At 40.9% G+C, this 15647-nt stretch overlaps 1 protein-coding gene across 4 annotated transcripts in view; it reads right to left on the reverse strand.

The window, feature by feature from the left end:
• Positions 1-298: 298 nt before the first annotated feature.
• The window catches only part of CLCN5 (chloride voltage-gated channel 5), a 153984-nt gene continuing 138635 nt past the window's right edge, over positions 299-15647 (reverse strand). For 3 of the 4 annotated variants that reach the window (XM_060086779.1, XM_060086776.1, XM_060086777.1), the window contains 6 exons: positions 13801-13881; positions 13028-13570; positions 10504-10690; positions 9103-9501; positions 8441-8657; positions 299-7121 (listed from right to left, as the gene is read on the reverse strand). In XM_060086779.1, the coding sequence (XP_059942762.1) occupies positions 7031-7121; positions 8441-8657; positions 9103-9501; positions 10504-10690; positions 13028-13570; positions 13801-13881 (1518 nt within the window). In that variant the 3' untranslated portion in view covers positions 299-7030. The remainder of the gene's footprint in view (positions 7122-8440; positions 8658-9102; positions 9502-10503; positions 10691-13027; positions 13571-13800; positions 13882-15647) is intronic. The other variant, XM_060086778.1, reaches the window with a different exon arrangement.

The following is a 15647-nucleotide window of genomic DNA, read 5'->3' on the forward strand; positions in this document are numbered from 1 at the left end:
CAATGTATGAGACAGGAACATTTAAGTAGCCATAATGAATGAGGTATCTGGAATCTCTCAGAAAATACAAGGTGCTCCTCATTTGTCTCCTTATGGTAGAAAGTATTACTCGATCTGTAAAACTAATTAAGTCTTTAATAAATCATTTTAAGAAGTGAGCCTACTAGCAGGAATTTGCAGGTACCTTTTACACTACCCTCCCCCAACCTCCACACCGAGCTTTTATGATCAGAAATCAATAGCTACAAAATTGAGGGTCTTCAGAAACACACCAGACACCAAGTTGAATAAGGCTGTGCTTTATTACATGCATAATTACAAATCTGTGCTAAGTGAAAAGTGTATAAAGCAATGGCGACCTGGGTTTAAGCCACACAGAGAAAGGGCTGGACAATCCCATTAACCTTTCTGCCAAAGTCCATTCCATTGCCTTTAACGTGATTGTTTCCTTTTCTTACAATTTGCATAGCACTTACTTGTCAAAGTACTTTCCTTTCATTGTCTCAGTTTATCCTCACAACAACCCTGTGAGGTAGGTAGGGCAATTAACACTATCCCCATTTTGCAGATGGGAACACTGAGGCACAGAGCGGTTAAGATCTCGAGGCTAGTTAGTAGAAGCATAGGGAATAGAAACCAGGTCTCCTAACTCCCCAGCCCACATCTTCCTTTTTAGACTATGTTGCTATGCTTGACCAGGGAGCAGAATGAACTGTGCAGTGAGCCACAGCTTTGGTACAGGCTGTGCCTATGAACAGGGACAAATGTCTCTAAAAGTTAGAATAAAGCTAAGAAAGCGTGGCTAAAGGGTTGGCAACACTCAGATAAATAATTGCTCTGAACAGCTCAGCACCAAGTTTCCTGTGGAAACTCTATTAGCTTTAGTTGACTCTAGCTTCTGGATGCCTAGCTACTGCTAATGTCTATACCTTAGCTTCAGTTGAACTTTTACCAACTCTCAGGAACTAAAATGTCGAGTTAGACAGGTTTTCTTTGGCTACTGCAGTTGGAGCCGGCCCTACAAATGAGCTTATTACAGAGACATTCATATAGTGGCCCATGGGCTGGAACCGGCCCCTCTGACCCTCCTGGCCTCACTGGCTCACCCGACAGGTGGTATTTTTCCCACAGCCAGAAATGAATGGACAGAGGTAAGAGCAGGAGGCTGGCCTTGGTCACATGAAGAAGAGTCACCATCATTACATCAATGGCATCCTTAGGTGACATGACCAGGGTGCTGTCCGTCAAGCCCAACTCCTTTCTGGCCTGTACCTGGTTAGCAGCATAGCTTCAAAAGACAGTTTAAAAGAACAAAATATTAAACACGTCATTTTTTACCTAGAATGAAATTAATTCTTAATCATTATATAGTCCCAAGGGACCAAATATATAATAAAAAGTAAATATTTATTAAAATCTGAGTGCTAAAAAGGCAGGACAATGGGAAAGAGAGAGAAAGGATAAAGTGAAATGGAGGAGGGAAAAGGAGCACTCTTGAAGGACCATATATTTGAGGTACACTCAATAAGATAATGAGGCTAAACATTCCTACCCTGACAAAACCATCTCAGGCCATTCCCTCATCTCCATTCTGCCAGGTGGCATTTCACTCATCAAACCCTAGACCACCTCTGACTTTCAACAGATTTGGACCCATTAGATGATAAGAAGGTTTAGCAATGAATACTTCACATGTCTGCATTAAGATGCTAAAGCCCTGGACACCGCCAACAGATACCATTGGCTTTAGCCCCTACAGTGGAGCAAAGCCCCACTGGCCCCATCAACTCAGAAGTATCTTCCATTCTCTACTCTCAGAACTATCCTCTCCCTCCCCAAGGTCCACATTCAAAACAATACACTTAAGAGTAACTGAGAAAATTTTGAATTCAGGGTATTGGGGTGAGGAGAGAGAGACAGAGAGGCAGGGGTGGGGAGGAAAGAGGAGGAGAGGCAGAGATCATTTATTTAAACCCTCATATTTTTATACCATCACACACTTTTTTCCCCTTAAAAGGCCAAACTTTAGGCAAGGCATTCATTCAATGAGTGTGCACCCAGAGGCTGAAGACCCTTTGGCAGGAACTTAGAGGTAGGAATTTATGACTGCGGGATTGGGCTGGATGACCTGATAGGTCCCATCCAAGAAACACAAACTCCGCACATCACAGACCTTCTTTCTTTCTTGGGTGATTTGGCAAAATCAGACTACAAGGTGGAAAAACCGATTTTGCTCCCTACGTCACTTCAAAACTTTGCCGAGATGCAGATGTTTAGAAATGAGACTGTGACCAGCAAACATTTAGGGAGTAACTTGAAGTTGCTAACACCTACTAGTCCAGGAACTCCTCCCCTTGGGGCAAGCAACCAAAATTGAGGCTGAGCACAGCTCAGTGGTTACCACAGGTCCACCAGACCAACTTCAGTTCAAATTTACATAGCTCCCTGAGCTCTGAGAAATCCTCACTTTTTTCTTTTTAATCTACAATAAGTACCTACCAGGGAGGCTAACAATATAGACTTTTAAAATATTTTGCTATCAGAATTCAACATAAGCTACCTAAAGCTTATCACTTAGGCAATGGCAGTAGAAGCTGTCCTCCTCCGCAAGAGGTCTGGTCTTGGGTCAGCCCTCTCCACAAAAGTAGACTGCCTCCACCAAATGCTGCTTTGAGCCTCTTGGTTGCTTGGTCTTTGGGAGACTACAAAAAATTTTCTCTCCTTGAGGCACATGATCAAGCAGTTTATAAATGTTGGGGTGTTTGGCTTGGGGCATGGAATGGCCTTCCTCCCACCATCTTACAAGAACTCGTATACTTGCTTACTAGGGTTTTTCCACTGCCATAACTTTCCATTCTCTCTCCAAAGGGAATCCAGGTTATCCCAGAGGTGGTTAAAAAAAAAAATCAAGGTCATAGGACACTGAAGTTCAGACCACATATTTAGACATCTTTTTTTTAAGGACTCAATATTTCACCTCCCCTTTACTTTCTGAACTCCTAATTTTTCTCAGAGTTTTTAAGAGCTCAATACTCTATGCACCACCATGAAAGATGCTCTCCTGCTTTCTCTGAACAGATGAGTGGCCTGCGTTTGGCTCTAATCCAGTGAAAGTAAACCAGTTCCTCACAATACAATGTGGTCAGTCATCAGTAAGTACTCTGGCAATATAAAACACACTGGTCATGTCAAATTTTCAATTGTTTTCACTATTATTTATTAAAAACTCAACTTCAAAAACTGCACTCCTTGTGATTTATTAAAAAACAAAACCAAGAGATACTGTGGGGTAACAAGTACACCTTCCTACTCATCACCTAACTAAACAAATCAAGGTCAGGATCCAACCAGGACAGGTGATCCAAATACTTAAAACATACAGCAGTGATTACATTCCCTGATCGACTCTCTTGCACACTGTTTTAAAAAACATATTTGCTCCCCCAACACCTGAATGGGTTCATAAATTCATAGTTAAGAATTACTTCACAGCCTTAGACCACACAAAGTCCCCATTACTTTATTATTCTCGTGTTCAAGCACAATTGAAGACTTGCTAGAGACATTTATGCTTCTTCTCTGCTCTTCCTGTAAAGGGTTCAGATTCAGCCTCTGGTGCCAAAACAATGGAACTGCTTTGCAGTTCCATCAGCAAATTAATCGACTGCTCTGCCAGCTGGCAAATCCAAAGTACCATCAATGTCAGATTATCCACCAGAGGATATCTGCTCTGTGGATTATACCACCTCTACTCCACAGCTGGGCTGAGCCTGAAGGACACCAGAGCCAGAAAAGAGGGGGAGTGTCTGAACATACATCCAAATAGAAGTGATCTTAAAAGTAGCCATTATTTTGCTTGTTCAGTCCCCTGCTTCTGCCAATGGCATAACTAATCATGCCTTAACTATTTCGGCTTCTTTAATTCTTTACATCACAGATCTGAAGATACAAAATATAGCAGTTAGACTTTTACAAATCCATAGACTTTCATTCCTTTCGTGGCCTGGATGCCTACCAGATATTTTGCCTTGGAAAGGCCTAACTCACTCTCTCGAAGCACTTATTGGCATTCTTTTGTAAATCCTTTCCGTGTGTCGGGAAACTTTCTTTCTTATTACCAGAATCGACTGGTCTCGGCTCATACTAATTTTTAAATCACAGATTATCCAGTCTTTTGCCATTGAGGTATGTGGCTATTTGAGATTACTGACAGACCCCCCTATATCAGCTTTGTTGGTTTAAGTATGTCCAACTGCTGAATTGGCAATGGCAGAAAGAACATTTTCCTTTGCCTCAAGACAAGAAACTCTGAGTGTTAAGGTGCTGAGCTAGCAGTCTAGCAGAGAGCTCTACCACAATTAGCCAAACTTGGAGCCAAACCATCGGACTGGACATATAATGGATACCATACACTACAGCTACTTCTAGCATATGAGTTACAAGGATTCCTGAGAAGCTGAGGTTAATGAATGAGATTTATCAGGAGTGAGGTATCAAAGGGATATTATTCTCTGGAGGGCCAATCGGTGCTTAGTATCTAGAAAGTATACCTTGGCACAGTGTTATCTGATTTCTTGAATTTATTCTCTGAAGTAGCACCTGAACACTGGCTCATCTGTCTCAAATCAAAAACAGAGCCTAGAAGAAACACAAAGGCAAACTTAGACACCCTCCATATCACTGCTGTACTATGAAATGCGACCAAGCCTTTCACCATCATCAAATACCAGAAATACTAACATTTCCTGTTTTGCAAACTTTAGTTGGACGGCTGATAAGAAAAGACAGGTAGTGAACTAGAAGTACACACATAAGAACTTTGATTTGTGCACAACAGACGCGGTGGTCAGGCAAATAGCCTCATCTCGTGTGAGGGAATCAGTGGTACAGAAGGGACAAAAGACGTGAAGTTACTGAGTCGTGACTATAATATAATATAACCTAGGGAGGTTTTTGTCTTTTTCATTAAAATGCTAGAGTGATATACTTAAAAGGAGAAACTCTGGTGACTGCCTTGATATTTTAGAGATAAAAATCAAAATAAGCCTTGGCTCTCCAGTTCTAGGCAATAAAAGAATTTCAGATTTTGGAAAGATAAGAAACTAGGGGTAAAAAGTCCTAGAATTGGAGATTGGCAACTTTTAAAATGAGGTACGCTGAGGTGCTTGGAGTGGGAGGAGAGGCTGTGCCGCGTGACTGCTGATTCTAGGCTAGAAGGATGGTGGGAAGCGCTGGGAACAGACTTGTAAAATGGGAAAGGCTCAACTCCTACCCCTAGCATTTGAGTCTCACTGCTGTGGGCGTCAGCGTGGAAATGGAGCTACTGGGCTATAGAGCAAAGCAAGTGGTTGTGCGTCACCTCTGGTCCTTAGGCTGTAAGATTGTAGAGGCTGGGTTTACAATTTAACTAGCCCTGGGAGTTATTTTTTTTGTAACAGGAATGATTAACCGGGCACACTACTCAATTCCAAAGACAGGACTCAGGACTGAGGCGTGGGAAAGGGAGAATGGAGGGGGAACAACGGCACGGGGGGTAAAACTGTAGAAAACGAAACAGTAGTTGGAACGATGATGGTGGCTCTGTAACTCCACCAGGTGTCCCTAGAGTGTGATGTTTTCTACTGCAGTAAAGGTGGTAGGAAATTGAGACAGGCACCTTTTCAGTTGTATACAAGCACCTTTGGTGTCACCAAGCCTTGTCCACACCCCTGGGTCTCAGGATGGTTCTGCATTTTATTTAGAATTCTAAGGAGCCTCAAGGGAGTCACAGCTGCCTATCCTGTTCCAATGCCTTGAATATACCTGAAAGTACCCCAAGCCTAAATTCATGATCACGGGGACAACACTGGCCTGTTATATATATGTACTTAACACTGGGAGGAGGCATGAGTGCCCAGTCATTTTAGTACTGGTGGTTGTTATGAAGGAATGCATGAGAACGCAGATACAGCTCGGGATCTTCCCTGGTTTACCAGTATGAAGTCTAGACTTGGTTCCCTTTACTATTCTTACATATTCCAGAAGCCAAAAGCACCATCACTCATGGAGGTGGCATCTGGGTAAGAGTTGGGACCTCACAAAAATGTGAAAGTCCTGGTCATTGACTTTGCTTAGAACTTTACTAATCATTCGTTTCAAGGAAGATGGAGAAATCATTCCTTGCTACTAACAAATTCATGGAGAAATCATCCCTTGCTACTAACAAATTCATGGAGAAATCATTCCTTGCTACTAACAAATTCATGGCAAAGTCCTTGTCTACTAGCTAACAAAGGCCATCTGGAAAATTACCCTTTTTGCAGACAAGGAGAAAATTCTATAACTTATCTTTTGTGCACTTCAAAAGAGTACCAGGAACAAGCAAGCTATAAAAGTCAACCTCTCTACATTCATTTAGAGGAGATTAACCAAAGCAGCATTGTCTTATAATCAGATATTAAAATTAACATACACATACACACACATAAACTAATAATGCTAAATATTGTAACAAGAACAAGATAACATTTGAACTGAATTCACAGTCTGGAAAATACCATTACTATTTTCCTTCTGGCTTTCCTTTCTGTGGTTGGAAAAGCAAAGTCCCTGGTTTACACTTCATCTTCCACCAATGACAGAGTCCAAAAAAGTGACTTTTTCATGAGCTTCCTGCAGGCTATAGGTCAGGACGGTTGGAATTTTTCTTGCATAGTTTTCAGTGATTGCATATTGGCTAACATTTATGTTTTAAATTAAAAAAATCTTTAGAAAAAGAAAGAAAAAGAATTAAACCATAGCAATCTTGTTTACTCTTTCATGAAATCTTCCTAATGCAATATCACAGAAGCCTAACTGAATTTTCTCCTAAAGAGAAGATTAATTTCCAGAGATTATGTAGTGCAACTGGTTAACTTGTAGGAAAGAGACAACACACTAATATAACTTCACCATCCAAATGTGGGAAATGTTTTTTGGGTACCCAGTTAATAAAATATATCCATGGTCTGCAATGTCCTTCCTGTTTTATATCCAGTACAACCCTGTGATTCTAGTTGAAGAGAATGGAATCAGGATCTTGGTTCGCCATCTGTGCTATATGCTTTAGCACATCCTTTTTGGTAATGATTCCAAGCAATCGCCTAAAAGACAAAACAAGACAAGACAAAAATTAATCTGTAGTTAAAATAACATTCTCAAAGGTGACACTTTTTGTGGTCTTTTTAATCTTTGTCTTTGAATACTATCTGTACTTACAGAATGATGACAGGACTAGATTACATGTACCAGGTAAATGGGACAATGCATGGGTCCCTAAGCATGCTCTAAGCACTTCTTCCTCTAGGTCTTAAATCCTGCTATTTCCTGTGGTTTAAATATTCTTCTCTATATATACAAATCTTACCTTTTGCAACCCAGTTCAAATGTCCCTCTTCCAGAACACCTTCCCCGATCCTACGAGCCAGTAATAACTGTGCCTTCCTCCTGGGAACAGCATGTTCTGTGCACACCTCTTCCGTAGCATTTGTCCAGTTTGCTGTGTTCTCAGCTTCCCTATAAACACTGTATGCTCCTTGAGGGCAGAGAAGGGTCTCATTGCTTTTTGCCTCTCCCCGGAATCTAGTGGAATGCCTTCTTACATGAAGTACAGATTCAGTAAAGGTTGAATGGATCAGTTAGGAAAAGTCCCTTACTGATCTCAATCCTGCAAGACATCTGCTATGCTATTCAGAAATTGTAGAGGGCGAAATTCTTTTATAATCACTAGATTAACATACCAGGGTCAACAACAACAACAACAAAAACAAAAACACCCACCCTTCTCCTCAACCTCCTTTCTTTTCCGATAAAAATAGCATGGCTTCCTTTACTGGATAAGAAATATCCCAGAAAGAAAGAGCCTTAGCCTTGGAAGTCAGAAGACTTGTGTTTAGGGAGTTCCCTGGTGGCCTAGTGGTTAGGATTCCGGGCTTCCACTGTGGTGGCCTGGGTTCAATCCCTGGCCCGGGAACTGATATCCCGCAAGCTGCGTGGCGAGACCAAAAAAAATAAATAAATAAAGCCTACCACTACTAGACAGTAACTGGGGGTCCTTGTGCAAATCTTTAAACTTCACTGGAACTTGGTTTGCTCACCCTCAAATACTATACATATACTACCTAATACCATTATAATTTCAGTGCTGCCTGTTCATGAGAACATAGTTGTTTCCTTTGTGGGGGAGGAACTGAGTTATTTATAATGTGCAACCAGCAGTTCACATCTCTCAAACCCACTATCTTCCCCAAACTCCTTTTCTATTAATTATGACAAAAAAAGAAACACATTCATCTTCATCTCAGAGCTTCAAAAAGGTCTATAAATGTTACAAATATTCATGTGAGTTGGGTTCTTCTTTCTTTATCTCTCTACATTCTCTTTTCCTCCCAAATCCAATTTGCCTTCACCAAAGAGCTCTCACCCATTGTGTGTAACCAGGCACTGCCGCAGTCCCAGCTTGCGGAAGATATCTACCACGATCTCCATGGGTGTAAGGTCAGTCACAGTGAAGGGGCTGAGATCCAGGATGTTCCGAAGCTTGAGGGTAGGTGGGGTGTATGGTGGCACTGGAGGAGAATGCTCGGTGAAATAAATGACAGAAGTGCTCACAACTCCATCCTGTTTTTTTCGAGCATTTTCTATTTGAAAAGTAGAAAAAAAAAAGGTTGAAAAAGGAAGGACTACTTCTAAACTTCTGACCCCTAACCAGTCCCCTCTCCACTCTGTCCTTCCCCTTTTCACGCATGCGTGCATGCTTAGTGATTGATTGACAGCTGATTTACAATGTTTTGTTAGTTTCAGGTGTACAGCAAAGTGATTCAGTTTTATATATATGTATACATATAATTATATATATATCAATATATATAAACATTCTTTTTCAGATTCTTTCCCATTACAGGTTATTACAAGATACTGAATATACTTCCCTGTGCCATACAGGAGTTCCTTGTTGCTTATCTATTTTATATATAGTAGTGTGTACCTGTTAATCCCAAACTCCTAATTTATCCCTCCCTTCCCCTCATTCACATTTATTTATTTCCATAGTGGATTCCCTTATCCCATTTCTGAAATCCTTACCAATTGAAATAATGAGGTCTCTTCGGAGGACAAAACCCACAAGTCTTTGGGACTCCCGGGACACCACAACTGGGAAGCCACTGTAAGTGGTTTCACTGATTATGGTCTCTACGTCTTCCACGGTCATACTGTCCTGAGTAAGGACAGTCAACAAAGGATCATTTCTCCGGGGTTTCATCACATCCATTGCCAGGGTCTTGTGAGCAAACTCTTCTTTGGCTTCAAGAAAGGGGTATCCATTGAGACGGATGTGGGCATCATAGATGCCCTCCCGCCCAAGAGCATCTGCCACCCACTTGCTTGTCATGGCTGCGGCCATCAGAGGCACAATGTATTCCAAGCCACCAGTTAGTTCAAACATTATGACAACAAGAGAAACAGTCATCCGAGTCACCCCGCCTGCAAAAAACAGACACAGGCTACTTACTGAAGGGAGCAAAAGTATAGAATTCATTACAGTTATGGGCCTGTCACAGGCCCCATCCAGAAAAAGCTACTTACCAGAAACATCACTAAAAGGAGGCCTCACCTATAGACCCCTGCAACTGCATTCAAGCAAGTTTACAATGAACATGAGTCAGACTTCTCAAAATAATCTCTACAAAAGTACAAGATACATCCTTCATTCTTCTTCTTTTTTTCATTCGTCTGTTGCTCCCCACCCCCCAATTATACAAGTAATTGCATAAGATCTCTATGATTTGTGTAACACTACAGATACGAGAGGTTCTCTGGGATGTGCAGGCCCACTGTGGAAAGATCAGAAAATACATATATTTTTAAAGTATATAAAGGAAAGCCATTATCCATAAGCTCACTGTCTAGAAATATGCTGAGTAAAAATTTCAAATGACTTTTTTCAAAAACGTATGTTTTTATATAGATGAACTTGTATTATACGTTTAAATTCCCCACCATGCTTTTTCTCCTAACTTTATATTAGGAATACTTTGTATATTAGTACAAATGTATTTAACATTGTATTTAAAGATATTAAACCTATTAGCATCACATTCAGTGGTTGCATGGTATGGTATTATATGGAGGTACTATACCATAATTTATTTAACCAGTCCCTTATTGTGCTTTTAGTTTGATTCCAGTTATTTGCTATTACACATAATACCATGATGCACATTCTTGTGCAGATCATCTTTGTCCAAATTTCTGATTATTTCCTCAATATGACGGAATTTGAGAGAAGAATTACTCCCAAAGGGGAGGAATGGAGATATACGGTAAAGAATGCTTTCTTAAAGCACTTGAAAATGGCAAGCCCAACAAGAAACGGATAGTCATCTTTAAAAAAATCTACAGTCAATTGTGTTTAATATCACTCATCTTTATAATGCCACCTGGGTAGCAATCTCTTTGAAATAAATCAATGCAAACAGTACTCACCCAAGCAGGCTGCAGCCCCAACCATTGCATAAAGGCCAGGGGTGATACAATCCGCTCCTTGACTGCACCAGCTATTGAAGATGGCCCAGTCATGGTGGTAATAAGCCAGCTGTTCCATCCCTACTCCCAAAAGCCGACCCGCTATAGCACCAACAGCCATGCTAGGGATAAAGAGGCCAGAAGGGATCTGCAAAGAGAAAGCAAAAGATGGTCGGTGAGAAGTGACGTGATCGTCCGGCACATGGTAAGGGCTAGAGGACTGACCCTCTGCAAAGCGAACAGGCCAATGACAATTTAACTATGCACTATGCGAGCAAGTGGCCGCAAAGATTTGTGTAACACTACAGGGACTAGAGGTTCTCTGGAACGTGCAGGCAAGGACGACTGCAAAGACGCTTACCCTGATTCGGGGTCCATCAGGCAAGAGCCTGAACTCTCCAGACCAACACAGAACTGGAGGCAGAAATTAAGCCTTTCCCAAAGAAAAAGGAAAATAGATGGAGTTTCTCATATATGCAGACATTTTCCCCAATTTTGAATTCTAATCAACAACAATTACCCTTTATTGACTATCTACAATGTTCTATGCTGGATGCTCTATGGACCAGATTTCATGGGTTCTTTACAACCACCCCAGCAGGCAGGTGTTATAATTCCCAACTCGCAAAGGACCTAAGGTGCAGAGAGGTTAAGGAACTCACCCAAGGCCAAGATTTAGTAAACGCTGGTGCTGCGGTTTAAATGCAATGCTTGTAACCACTCTCATGTATTGAATCTTGACCCATTGCTCACACAAAAAGGATGGCACATGAGGTTTCAGTTTATTTTAACAGTATAAAGAAAGAATAATTAAGTTTTCTTAATGAGATAGTGACTATGGTTGCATGACTGTCCCAAAAAGGAACCCCCATCTGTCTCCCCACTCTTTTTTTTAACACCTTTATTGGAGTATAATTGCTTTACAATGGTGTGTTAGTTTCTGCTTTATAACAAAGTGAATCAGTTATACATATACGTATGTTCCCATATCTCTTCCCTCTTGCGTCTCCCTCCCTCCCACCCTCCCTATCCCACCCCTCTAGGTGGTCACAAAGCACCGAGCTGATCTCCCTGTGCTATGCGGCTGCTTCCCACTAGCACTCTATTTTACGTTTGGTAGTGTATATATGTCCATGCCACTGGAAGCAACCTAAGTGTCCATCATCGGATGAATGGATAAAGAAGATGTAGCACATATATACAATGGAATATTACTCAGCCATAAAAAGAAACGAAATTGAGTTATTTGTAGTGAGGTGGATGGACCTAGAGTCTGTCATACAGAGTAAAGTAAGTCAGAAAGAGAAAAACAAATACCGTATGCTAACACATATATATGGAATCTAAGGGGAAAAAAAAGGTCATGAAGAACCTAGGGCTAAGACGGGAATAAAGACACAGACCTACTAGAGAATGGACTTGAGGATATGGGGAGGGGGAAGGGTAAGCTGTTCCCACTCTTTTTTTGACTCCTAGGATACAATAGTGCATTCTCAATTTTCTGTGCTAAGAGACAGAAAATGATGACAGAGATAATCCAAACAGCAGATTATTTTAAAATAGCTTGTATTCAATTCTGGAATATATTTGAATCAGGGTGTGTCTGATGGTCTGAAAATTCACTTTAGATGAAAGAATGAAGCCACGAGGTGAAAAGTAACTCAAGAAGCACTGCAAATCTGTCCAGGGTGTTGAGGAGGATGCATATCAATTCAGAAATTACAGTACTGCCTAAACCGACTTGCTGGCTCTTATTTTCTGTTTTGAATCTCCATTTCCCTAGAGAATAGAGGAAATACCTTGGTAGCTGAGTGCTAAAGAAAAGAAACAAACAAATGAAAACCAAGGAAGAGAAGGAAAATACTTTACAAATTTTCCTTCCTGGTTTCTTCTGACACATGGAAATGATAACGGGTATTGAAAATAAAAGATGCTGGCCTAATACCAGCTGTTGATAATCTAAATACTAATTTAGGATCACCTGTGAAGTTCTTGATAATTGGACACTGATAACTGTAAAAAATACATTTAGCTACATATTGGGTTGAGCCATATGAAATTGCTATTTTAGTGGTCAAAATGGTTGGCAACTTCTTTTGGTTCAACCTACTATTTTGCTTTATTCGTAACTCTAAAGCCACTTTATAAGGACCAAAAATGTGTTGGTCAGATATTGTTTTGATATAAAATGCACTGGAATAAATACCTCAGCATCCTTTTTGAGAGGCAAAATATGTTTTCCACAGAAAAGGAGAAAATGTTTCTACTTGAAATCTCATCACTGAGGTTTGCATTTGGCCTAAAACTGAGCTTGCACAATTTTAGATAGAGGTACAATCATCTAAGAAGTTATGAAATAAAAGGGCCTTGGGTCTTTCAAGTTGGACACACCACACGAACTATGAGAATTGCACAATATCTTGGCTTTGCCCTCCAAACTTACAGCCACACAAATATCCACCAAGGACCAAAAGAATCTCCTCACCTTCATGCCAAAGGTGAATATAGTGATGACAATTTTCAGTATGAGTGTCAAGGCCAGCTGCCACATTGCGCTGTAGACTCCCACACCAGCCGGTCTGTCGGGCAGCTCACCCGCCTTGCTTGTGTTGAAACGGTTCTCATAATCACAGAGCTTAGAGGAGTCCAGAAGGCCACAGTCATTGAACAGCTCAGAAATGAGCTCACTTGTGCTCATACGGGTGTACTCATTGGGGAAAGCCAGGATGGCAGTGATGGCCGTCATGACAAGTACCTCTATGACAGGATACTTGCCCAACTGGGTGGTCTTACGCTTCCGACACCAGGCGATGTTGGCGCGGATAAACAAAGCTCCCCACAGACCACCAAATATGCCCAACAGAATGAAGGGCACGAGCTCAAAGAGATGCCACGGGGTATGAAACTCCACATAAAATAGAACCAGGCGGCTATTCCCAAACGGATTGATGGAGCGTAGAGTGAATGCTGCCACTAAAGCAGCAAAAAACGAACGCCACAGTGTTTTGAGGGGAAAGTAGTAGCTGACCTGTAAGAGAGAAAATGAGAAAGTAAACTCAGTCAACATGCATAAACTGGGGTGAAAACTGGTGCTGCAGGAATTAGAGTTGAGGATGAAAATGGCCTGGAGATCTCCGGCCCCGTGGCAAAGCACTGGAGTTGGGCAGAGCACTTTGGGACTGCAATGTACACAGACAATGGCCAGAATTCCTGGCACAAAATCATGTGCGTGGCTCTACAGACAGATAAAAGTATTACCTCTTCTAGGCTGAATAATACTCCGCCAATAGGTGCCCCAAAGGCTACAGATACACCGGCTGCAGCTGCAGCTGACAAGACCTACGATGCAAAACCCAAAATTAGTGAACAGATCAAGGCCACTTTCCTACCTTCAATCACATTTTTAAAAGGAATGTTAGTGGTTACTAAACATAAAAAAACAATTTTATATGCTTCATATCCAGTTTATCGAAAATGAAGTTCAATGTATACTTACTTTGAGAGCAAACACTGTATGCTGAATCTTGAACACATGGTTCACATGCTGGAACATGTAGAGGGCCTTCCTTCATAATTAATTTAGGCATGTACTTGATCTCAAATTATGCCACCATCCCCAACACTCCCAATTCCGTAACTGATTTTGAGTCTGCAGACCTATTTACCACCGAAATGAAATACTTCCAGTGATGTATTTACATAGCACTTTCTTTACAAAGGAAAGCTTTTAAAATGAGATTTTAAAGGCTCTAATGATACAAAACTGAAGTAATGATTGGCTCACAGCTAGTCAGAAGTTGAAAATATTCAGACAATAAGTATTTAGAGTTTCCTGTACTATGTGCCCTACTCCATGCCTAGTGACCTATGGAAACAGAAGTAGGGGGGGCGACTAGAGGCAAAATTGGGGATAGATTTTGAAAGGAAGAGAAGACCTAAATGTGTTTAGGTGTGGCAAGGAAAAGGGTGAGGAGGGAGAGGAAGTAGAAGAAGCTGTCAGAGAGAAGTTAAAAGGGACAAGGAGATGGGGAAAGAGAGCAAGTGATATTTTGAGAGCACCATCTTTTTATGTCATAGGCATTGGCGTGTGTATGTAAAAGGTGCATGACAAACACACCAGAATTAATAGAAGGATAAAGTCCTTTCATTGGATTCTGGTTGCTGTGGGGTGGTATATAATTTGTGGTAGTGAGGAACTATTTTTAAAAGGAAGTTGAATAAAATTAAGAGTTTTTGAAGAAAAAATGGTTCTCGGCAAAAATAAATAGGCAGGTTTCTCTGGGAGTTCAGGATGGCCAAAGAAAATGAAGGGGGTGGGGGGAAGAGTGATCTCTGGTGCTAGCTGGGGAGGACTTTGAAATTCAAGGCTAGAATGACTTTCATCTGAGAAGGATGAGGACATTCAACATGGAACTTGAGAAAGGGGATTTCAGTGACTTTGTTTAGGATGAATTATGAGGGAGAAGAAAGAATCGAAGTGGCCTGTTTGCCTTCATATTATGTTGTAGAGTAGGGTCTATCTACACCCTACCTTCTCAAATCTCTATTTTACTCTCAACCATCTGGTCACTTTGACAAGGCCCTGGGACATAAGAGGGTTACTGCTGATGGTGAGAACAACAGGAAAAAACAACTGCAAAGTCTGAATAAGCGATAGGAACTGAATGACATATTCAAGTATTCATGAGTTTAGTTAGAAATATATATGACATCTGTACAGAGCAACAGCCAGATCAAACTCCTCTCTTATTTTATAAAGAACTATTTGAACAAAAATGCCAATTTTTATGGAATGAAAGTAACCAACAATCTACAGTTTCAAAGTTACCTCTACCTATGCAAAACCAGCAACAATCAACACTTTACTCTTGACAGTTAAAATGTTTTTTTTTCATGTCTTTAGCTTCTGTTATACATTACTCCTGTCTAACAACCTCACTAATTTAATACTGCCTTTATGTCCCTCTAAATTTGACAGATAGCTAAACAACCTACTCAGATATCCCCCTCTCTCTCCTGCTAGCCTAACTCTCCTGCCAGGAACTTTCCCCCTTGAACTATCAAAATGTATTCCATATTTGAAATTTCAACATGTTTGAGTTTCC

The sequence above is a fragment of the Mesoplodon densirostris genome, chromosome X (assembly GCF_025265405.1).
Source record: "Mesoplodon densirostris isolate mMesDen1 chromosome X, mMesDen1 primary haplotype, whole genome shotgun sequence".
Lineage (NCBI taxonomy): Eukaryota > Metazoa > Chordata > Mammalia > Artiodactyla > Ziphiidae > Mesoplodon > Mesoplodon densirostris.